The following is a 9,473-nucleotide window of genomic DNA, read 5'->3' on the forward strand; positions in this document are numbered from 1 at the left end:
AGGGGAAGGGGGGTGAGGGAGGGGAGGGAGGGGAAGGGGGTGAGAGGGGTGGGAGGGGAGGGAGGGCTCTGTGTGTGTTTGGGGGGGTCCGTGTGTGAGGGGAGGGAGGGACGGAGGGGACGTGTCACACGTGGGGTTTAAGGGCTGCGTGTGTGTGTGTGTGTGTGTGTGTGTGTGTGTGTGTGTGGTGGGTGTGTGCACATGAGTGTGTGTGTGTGTTGGGGCGTGGACATACATGTTGGGATGTCTGCATGCGCATTGGGGTGTCTGCATACATGTTAGGGTGTGCACATCCATGTTAGGGTGTGTACATACATGTTGGGGTGTGCACATGTGTGTTGGGTTGTGCACATGTGTGTTGGGGTGTGCACATCCCTGTTAGGATGTGTACATACATGTTGGGGTGTGCACATGCATATTGGGGTGTGTGTGCCCATCCGTGTGTCGTGTGTGCCCGTCTGCACACGCGTGTTGACGCGTGTTGTGTGTGTGTGTCCGTGTGAGATCCTCCAGCTCTGCACTGCCAGGGCTTGGGTTTGGGGATTTTTTTTTTAGTGCTTGTTTTTGCTTCTCTTCTCCTTTTTCCTTCCCTCCTCTTTTTCTTTTTCTTATTTTTTTTTTTTTATTTTTTTTTATTTAATCTTAAATAGAATTTTCAGCCCGGAGGGATTTAGAGGAAACATGGAAAAAAACCGGGAAGCGGCGCCTGAGTCGGGCCCGGCCCCGCTCCACATCCCGGCTCTGCCAAGGGGGTCGGAGAGCGGCGGCTCCGGGACGGGATCAGAGGCCTCTGAGCCCCCCCCCTCCCGATTTTTTTAGGCTCTCCCGGGGATTTCCAAATGTTTTTTCCCTCCCCTCTTCCAGCAGTTCCAGGTTGGCACATTCCCAGTGTCCCTGATGTGCCACGTGAGGGGCGACGGGCTCGGGGGGGGGTTTTGGGCTCCCTCTTCTTCCTCGGAGCCTTCCTCCAGCTGGATCTTCTCTGGGGGAACCTCCCAACTCCTGGGATTCTCAGATTCCCCCCCTGGCAAATCTTGGAAGCACCGGGAGCTTCCCGCGGGCCGGAGGAGCCGAGATGGATGGTTGCAATAAGGAGGGATGAAAATAAAAGGATGTTTATTAAACCCAAATCCCGCGGGTTGGGTTGGGAAGCGTCCACGGGGGAAGCCGGGGCCGGGATGGATATTCCAGGGAATCGCCAAGGGTTTGGCTCCCAAACCACCCAAACTCTTCCCTGGGCGCTGGAGGGTCTCCAGGGCCCCACAGAGCTGCCCCCGCTCCGAGGAATTTGAGGAGGAGGGAAATCTGAGGGAGTTTGTGGAGCAGGGAGAGAGGTCAGGGAGGAGCGGCGGCGGCAGCCGGAATTTGCTGACGGCAGGAGAGGGAAAAGCCACTTGGGAGCGGGAGCAGACGGGGATGGGGCTCCAGGGGGGCTGGGAGAGGCCGTGGGGACCCCCAAAACCTGGGAAAAGCCAAGGGCAAAGCCACCATGGCCCAGCCAGCTCCATGCTGGGCCCGTTATCCCACTGTCAGGCCCCTAATCCTGGAGTCAGACCCGTAATCCCGGTGTTGGGCCCCTCATCCCGGGGTCAGACTCATTATCCTGGTGTTGGGCCCCTCAGCCCAGCATCAGACTCATTATCCCGGTGTTAGGCCCATAATCCTGGTGTTGGATCCATCATCCCGGCGCCAGGCCCCTTATCCTGGTGTCCAGCCCATTATCCCAGCGTTGGGTCCATCATCCTGGAATTGGATCCATCATCCTGGAATTGGATCCATCATCCTGGCATCAGGCCCTTTATCCCAGTGCCCAGCCCTTTATCCCAGCACTGGTTCCATCATCCTGGAATTGGATCCATCATCCCGGCATCAGACCCGTTATCCCAGTGTTGGGTCCATCGTTCTGCTCTCGGGTCCATCATCCTGGAATTGGATCCATCATCCTGGCATCAGGTCCTTTATCCCAGTCCCCAGCCCATTATCCCAGCGCTGGTTCCATCATCCTGGAATTGGGGCCGTTATCCCAGTGCCAGGCCCATTATCCCTGTGCCACCTCCCCCAGCCCCTGTCGGTGCCTCACACGGGGCTGAGCCCCCCCAGCTCTTCCCACCCTCCTTCCCCCCTTCCCTCCCTCCCTCCTTCATCCCTTCATCCTTCATCCCCCTCCTGGAATGTGTCTGAAATCTCCCGAGGAGCTCGGGAATTATTTTGAGGAGGGAGAAGGAGCCCGGAGAGGCTTTTCCTCAGAAAATCCAAGTTCCCTGCGGCTCCACAAATCCCAGGCAGGAGCTGGAGCCCCGCAGACCCTCCTGGAAGGGAGTTAATTCCCGCGGGATAAACCCCGGGCCCGGAATCCCGAGGTTGCAGCTCCAGCGTCATTCCAGGGCCGCTCCAGCCCCTCCTGTCCCCCATCCCGGCGCCGACGATCACGGGGCTGTTGTTGCCTTTGAATATTTATTCCCCTCTCGGATGTTAATTCCTGCGTCTCCTAACGAGGGTTGTTGTAGTTGTTTGTTTCGCCTCCCGGGCTGGGCTCGGACAGAGGTGTTAATAAAGGCGACATCTGTCACCGGGGATTACATCGGGAGCTTGTTAACACCTTGTTCCCTTTAAATAAATAATTGTCCCTCCCCAAACCGACGTTTAATTATTAAAGCAAACACTTCCCAGGCCCTGACACACACCCCGAGTGCGGGTGAGGGGAGAGGGGGCTCCCCTGGAGGGGCGGGAGGGTCCCCAGGGAGACACCCCAGCCCCTCCACGGGGGAAAATCCCGTTTTCCTGCTCTCCCATCAAACCCTTGGCTCGGGCACGGGCGTTTTCCCGTCCTGCCCCCTCCCAAAATCGATGCAGGGCCTCTGTCCCGGCTGTGCCCGTCACGGGGGTGGCACTTCCCCGTTCCCCACCCCGCGGGGTCGAGCCGGGCTTGAGGTATTGTCCTAATCTCCTGGAATCCGAGAGATTCCTTGGGAATGGCTGCAATTCCCGTGTGCTGGAGGCGGGGAGAGGGATGGACCAAGGGGAGTCCCCTGCCAGGGCTTGGGATTTTGTGTGTTGGGGTCGTGGTGCCCTAATTAGGGCCAGGACCTGGGAGGGATTTGGGTTCCTGGAATGATGGAGATGGACACAGCAATTCCAGGCTGTTGGTGGGAAAGGACTGGATTCCTGGAATGATGGAGATGGACACAGAAATCCCGGGCTGCTGGTGGGGAGGGATTGGATTCTGGGAATGATGGAGATGGACACAGCAATCCCAGGCTGCTGGTGGGGAGGGATTGGATTCCTGGAATGATGGAGATGGACACAGCAATCCCGGGCTGTTGGTAGGAAAGGACTGGGTTCCTGGAATGATGGAGATGGACACAGCAATCCCAGGATCCTGGTGGGGAGGGATTGGCCTTGCTGGGGCCATGGAAAGGTGTCAGTGCTGGGTGGATTTGGGGAATCCCCTCTGACCCCCTCCTGCAGAGCAGGGCTGGGAGCGGGGGCTGCTCCCCCAAACTTTGGGAAGCTGTGGGATCACTGCAGAGCCCCGGGATCTCTGGGATTATCCCAAACACACCCAGGGTGGGGACAATCCCTCTGGAATCACCCACAGACCGGGATCCATCCCGGAGCACCCAGAGGGGGAGCCCAGGGATGCTTTTGGGAATCCTGGCGAGGCAAAACCCTGGGCTGTCCTGGCAGGGCTCTCCTTCCTCTCCTCGTCCTCGTTTGCCCAGGCCTAATTCATAACTCAGCAGGCAGGAGTAATTTCCCCAGGAGAGCGTTTAGACGGGAGATTGGATGAGTAATTTACTGGGAACATTAAGGACGGCACCAGATAACTTATTTATGAGAACTTTTTGACAGATCTGCCACTCAATAATTTATGCTGCGCAGCGTCTGCTCAGGGTCACCAGTAAATAATTCACTGATTATAAACTGGGGGAGGTTTTATGGCACTCTGGGTTATCTCATGGCACATTTGGGGTTGGAAAGATGAGCCTGGCGATGCCCCGGGATCCCTGGATTTTGGGTGTGTGAGGAGAGGGGCTGTGCCAGGATGTGTTTGGGTCCTGCCAGGACCTGGGGGTGGCAGCTCTGGTGGCCTCTGGGAGGAAGTGGCATCGCTTGTGAAATCCCTGCCTCACGTCCTGCACTTCCCATCCCGCAGGGGCTTTTTTTTGGATGGGGACACTGAGGCTTTCCCTGGATGGGGACACCGAGGCAGCGGAGCACAAACAGGGGCTCATCGTTGCCATGGGGATGATCCCAGTGGGATGGCAGTGCCAGGGGACTCAGATCCTGCTGAAACCTCGTCCCCCAGCTCGGTGGCCTTGTCCCTGGTCACCAGGTGGACGGTGACCACCAGCACCAGCAGCGGCCCCAGGACGGCGGCCACGAGGTAACCCTTGAGCTCACAGTAGTGTCCCCACCCCCCGCACGTCCCCGGCCCCCCTCTGCCCTCGGGGGGCTGCCCCAAATCCGTGTCCTGCCTTGTGGGGTCTCCAGCCCGTGGCTCGGTCACCCCTCGGGGTGTGACGGTGCTGCCACCGTGTCCTGTGACGGTGCTGCCACCGTGTCCTACGGCGTCACCAGGCCTGGAGGGGTCACCTGTGGGCACAGGGCGAGGTGTGACATGGGGACAGGGGGGGGTTGGGGGGCACGGGATTGGCCCACACATTTGGGGGGTGGGGTGGGTGCCACTGGGACAGGGGGTGAAGACCCCCCACCCCCAGGGTTTGGGAGCCACCAGGGCTGGGTGTGGTGGGTGCAGGGGATCCAATGGGTGCAGGGGGTGTGGTGGGTACAGGGGGTTCAGTGGGTTCAGTGGGTGCAGGGGGTGCAGGGGGTCCAATGGGTGCAGTGGGTTCAGGGGGTACAGAGAGGGTGCAGTGGGTGCAGTGGGTGCAGGGGGTGCAGGGGGTTCAGGGGGTGCAGTGGGTGCAGAGGGTGCAGTGGGTGCAGGGGGTGCAGGGGGTGCAGAGGGTGCAGTGGGTACAGTGGATACAGGGGGTGCAGGGGGTGTGGTGGGTGCAGTGGGTACAGGGGGTACAGGGGGTGCAGGGTGTGTGGTGGGTGCAGCAGACACCGAAAGAGGAAGGGGAATTACTCCACTACCCACACACCCATCCCACAGACTCTTCCCCGTGGTCAGGGGGGGAAATTCCATGGAATGGGTGGGTTTGAGGCTGGGGGGGCTCAGGCAGTGGCAGCCCAACCCCACGGGGGGCACCAAATCTGAGCCCCCCATCCCTGCTGCCCCACCTTTGGACTCACCATGAACCCACAGACGGTACTGGAGGGTCTTTGGGGCGGTGGGGTCAGACGAGGTGTCCACAACCACCTCGTAGCTCCCGCTGTCCTCCAGCCTCAGCCCTCGGATCTCCAGGGAGAGGTTGTTGGGGTGGATGAGCAGCCGCTCGCGGAAACTGGGCAGGAAACCCACGGAGAACTTCTTCTCACCGGGCTTGGCCTCAGCGATGTGGGTCCCCCGGGTCCTCCAGGTGACGCGGGCGATGTCCCCGAAGGCGGGACGCAGGGCTGGGAAGGACAAGGAGCGTCCCTGCAGCCCCCTCAGCACCGGGACATCGCCTCCTGCAAGGCACCGGGGGTGGGGGGACCCCGGCACTGTGAGGGAGAGGGTGGTCTCCACCTCCTCCCCCACCCAAAGCATCCCTAGGGACGGGCGCTGGAGCTGCCAGGATGCCCCGACCCCCCTTCCCTGGCATCCCCCCGTGCCCCGGGAGCATCCTCACCCCCGGCTGTCAGCAGCGAACAGCAGAGCAGCGCGGCCCCGGCTCCGATCATGTCCCCTCCTCGTGTGGGGCCGTGTGGGCGCTGCAGCCCCAAACCCAGCGGGGCGGGACCCCCCCGGGAGCGGCAGGGATTGCCCAAGGCTGGCACTCGGGAAGCAGCACATGGACCCCGTGGGCCGGGGGAAGCGGTGACGGGGCGGTGGGACGGGCTTCGTGGAGGAAGCGGCGGTGGGTGGGTGGGGGGGTGGCGGATTGCAGGACTCAGGGTTCTGCCCCGGGACAGGCGGGAGGGGAAGGAGCAGCTCCCGGTTTCCCGGGATCTCGTGCGGGTGATGGATGATGGCGGTGGGAGGCCGGGAATAAATCCATTTGGCGGGGGGGGGGAGCCCCGGGCAGGGCCGGGGGGGGGGATCCTTTTCCCATCACAGCCAGCTGGGAACAGGCGCTCGGCTGCACCCCCGGCCCGAGTGGATTTGAGCCGGGAAGAGGCTCGGTGACTCCACAAGACGCCGCTTTCCCCCTGGATGCAGCCCCTGCCCGGCTCCATCCCGGCCGGTGCTTCCCGGAGGGATTTGGGAGCAGCGCGCGGGGCTCGGCTCCCGCCGGACGGGTTTTGGGGGGCCCGGGGACCCCCCCAGGGCCGAGCCCAGCTGAGCGCGGTCTAATGCTGCCACCTCCCGGGCTGGGAGAGGATCCGGCTTTAAAAAAATCCTTGGATTTTCCTCCCTGCCCGGTTTGGAAGCGCGGGGATGAGGCTGCGGGAGCGTTGAACCAGGAAAGCGTTTAAAAAGCTGCCCTTCTGCCAACGAGGGGGGCACCCTGGGGGTCCCCCACGGGACCCTTCCCGCAGCATCGCCCGCCCCGCGTTCCCAAGCCCCGGAGCCGGGAAAGCACATTCCAAAGCCATCCCGAGCCGCGGCTCTGAGGGCGCAAACCCCCCCCCCAAACCCTCCGTCCCCCTCCTCGTCTGAGCGTCTCCGGGGGCCAAATTTAGCTGGAAGGGGGATGAGAAAGCGCGGATGATGCGCTGAATAAAAACACCCTCCGCAATGCGGTGCTTGGAGTGCGCGGCGTCTTCCTCCTTCCTCCTCAGCGCGGGCCGGGAGACGCGGTAAATGTTTCCCTTTCCTTCCCTCGCCTTTTTTCTCCCCCTCTCCGCGCTCCCCGGGCAGAGCTTTTTGCAGCCCCGGGGAAGGTTCCCCTTGATGTAAATTGTTCTCTACGTGTTGAATGGAGCCGCGGACAAAAGCTCTAATTAAATCGGAGCCGAGGGTTTTTTTTCCAGCCTCATAAAAAACGCTGCTTTTTTTTTTTCTTTTTTCCCCCCTTTGTCGCCTTAATTAGTTTTTTGCGAGGGGAGGGGGGGAGGAGGAAAGAGGGGCCGTGGGAGCCGGAGCGTCCCCGCGTCACTGCCGGGGCACCGCGTGGGGAGGGAGGGAAAACCGGGGAGCTCCTCCGGCCGCCTCTGCCCGGGATGGAAGGATCGGGCCTCGGTTTCCCTCACGGATGGGGTTGAAACCCCCTGGGGATGGAGCAGGGACCCCTCAGCATCCTCGGGGACACACCTGAGCGCTCCATCCTGCGGAAATCCCGCTCCGGCTCATCCCATCCCTCCCCTCTCCTCTCCCAGTGCCTTTTCTCCACTTTTTTTTTGGCTGGGAACTGCCCCTTTCACCTCCCCCCTCCAAGCAGAACCAGAGCCTTGCTCAGTGACCCCCCCGGTCCCAAACTCGTCCCTCGCGTCACTCAGTGCCCAGACGGGGTTTTCCAAGCCACCAGCGGGACCTGGAATGGCTCGGAGCCTCCCGGGAATGGCTCGGAGCCGGCCGGGAATGGCTGGGAGCCGGCCGGGAATGGCTCAGAGCAGTCCGGGAATGGCTCGCAGCCTCCCGGGAATGTCTGGGAGCCGCCAGGGAAGGCAATGAGCTTACCATAAGGTGATTAGTGGCGCGGCTCCAGGGGCGGGAGCAGACGGCGGGACTGATCGGATTTGGGGACCGCTGACCCCGGCGCCTCTTGCTCTCTTCCAGCGACACGCTGGATATCCCGGGAAAAGCTGCCGGAGCGCGGGAGAAGCACCCTGGGGCCAAGCTGAGGAATATCTGCCCGAGGGGGTGTCTGCGCCAGGTAAAGGAGCGACAAAACCCGGCGGCGCCGCTCCCAGATAACACCGATGCTCCTTCCCCATGGAAGCCATCCCGGATTTATTTACAGATCGGGAGCTGAGATATTCGGGAGAGGGAACAAACCTCTCCCTGGCGCTTCCCTCAGGGAGCCTGAGAGCGGCTCGGGAAGTGTTTTCAGTTCCTCCTTCTCTCGTATCCTCCGCTCACCTCTCCCTAACGACCCACCGTCGGGGTTATTTTCTCCGATGTATGTTTGTTATCCAAGGCTGACAGAAAGGAAATCCCGTTTTCCACAGGCAGAGGAAGCTCTGACGAAGCTCTCACTCACCACCCTCCCCCCTTTGCTTCCCACAGATCCTCGCCAGCAGAGCACCTTTTCCTAGAAATGCGACGTTTCCTTAAAAAAACCCGGCAGGTTTTTACAAGAATTCACGGGTAACGGCCCCATTTCAGCGATGCTCTCGGTGCTGAGGATTTTTGACCCCCCGAAAATGCCCCCACGCTTCCCTTGGGCTCAGCAGAGGGAGGAGGTGAGGAGAAGGGAGAACCTGCTCTGTCCCGGGGAAAGGTGGAAATTCGGAGGGAGACGAAGGCAGGATCAGTCCGGTTGTGAATCCATCTGCTGGGAGACCCCCGGCCGGGCTCCGCAGCTCCCTGACCCCACAGCACGGGGGTTTTTGGGCTGGCTACTGCTCCCCGTGGGCCCGATCCTGCCGCCGGGAGCCCGAGTTCCAAACTGCGCCCGGAGCAGCTTCTCCTCCCCGAAGGAGCCGCAAAAGGCAAAGCAAAACCCCCCAAACCCGCCCTCCTCGGGTCAGTAAAATCAATTCCCTCGCAGGTTTTTGGGCTGCCCAGCCCCGAGCCCTGCCCGTCCTTCCCCCCCTCGGGGGCACGGGGGGTACCCGGGCACCCCCTCCCTCCCCAGCGCCCACCCCCAGGGAGGGGCGGCCCCGGGGGGGGTCACAGCGAGGGCTGAGATCACGTGGAGGAGGAAGAGGAGGAGGAGGAGGAGGAGAGAAGGAAGTCGCCACCGGGCACTCGCCGAGGGGGAGTTTCGCACCTCCCGGGGCTGCCGGGACCTGGCGCGGGGGATGCTCCGGTGCGGGGGTCCCCGGTGCCCCCCGGAGCTGCTGCTGGTGCTGCTGGTGGTCGTGGCCAGCGGCCGAGGTGAGGAGGGGGCTCCCCGGGGGGGCCGGGGGCTCGTTGGGGCCGGGGAAGGCCGGAGGGGGCGAGTCCCGCGGCGGGACAAGGGGGGGATGAGGGGATGCGGATGCCAGGGAAAAGCTGGCACGGAGGGGCTGCTCAGCCCGGGCGGGCGGGCTGACCCCCCCGGTCACCGCCTGGGGGGTAAGGGGGGTCCCTGGGGAGGTGGAGAGGGGCCGAGTGGGTTTTTGGGGCTTTTCCTCAGTTCTCCGCACCTCCCGGGCTGCCGGGACCTGGCGAGGGGGATGCTCCGGTGCGGGGGTCCCCGGAGCTGCTGCTGGTGCTGCTGGTGGTCGTGGCCAGCGGCCGAGGTGAGGAGGGGGCTCCCCCGGGGGGTCTGGGGGCTCGTTGGGGCCGGGGGTGTGCGGGGGAGGCCGGAGGGGGCGAGAGGACAAGGGGGGGG

At 62.6% G+C, this 9,473-nt stretch overlaps 2 protein-coding genes across 3 annotated transcripts in view; one reads left to right on the forward strand and one right to left on the reverse strand.

Moving 5' to 3' along the window:
- Positions 1 to 3,786: 3,786 nt before the first annotated feature.
- LOC113960203 lies at positions 3,787 to 8,379 on the reverse strand. Of its 2 annotated transcripts, none has more exons than XM_027669623.1 (3): positions 5,742 to 5,861; positions 5,263 to 5,526; positions 3,787 to 4,596 (listed from the first exon to the last, which is right to left on the reverse strand). In XM_027669623.1, exons 1-3 carry the CDS (start codon positions 5,791 to 5,793, stop codon positions 4,232 to 4,234), a joined length of 681 nt encoding a protein of 226 aa, XP_027525424.1. In that variant the 5' UTR covers positions 5,794 to 5,861; the 3' UTR covers positions 3,787 to 4,231. The 2 variants fall into 2 exon arrangements, 1 of the variants encoding a protein (XP_027525424.1); XR_003531993.1 differs by lacking the exons at positions 3,787 to 4,596; positions 5,742 to 5,861 and adding exons at positions 7,673 to 7,963; positions 8,075 to 8,379 and having other exon boundaries at positions 5,419 to 5,526.
- A 525-nt stretch (positions 8,380 to 8,904) lies between these two features.
- LOC113960187 (natural killer cell receptor 2B4-like) overlaps positions 8,905 to 9,473 on the forward strand; it is a 6,104-nt gene continuing 5,535 nt past the window's right edge. The window contains exon 1 of the mRNA XM_027669606.1: positions 8,905 to 9,034. Coding sequence (XP_027525407.1) covers positions 8,959 to 9,034 — 76 coding nt within the window. The 5' untranslated portion in view covers positions 8,905 to 8,958. The remainder of the gene's footprint in view (positions 9,035 to 9,473) is intronic.

This window comes from Corapipo altera, unplaced genomic scaffold, assembly GCF_003945725.1.
Source record: "Corapipo altera isolate COAL_440 unplaced genomic scaffold, ASM394572v1 311, whole genome shotgun sequence".
NCBI lineage: Eukaryota > Metazoa > Chordata > Aves > Passeriformes > Pipridae > Corapipo > Corapipo altera.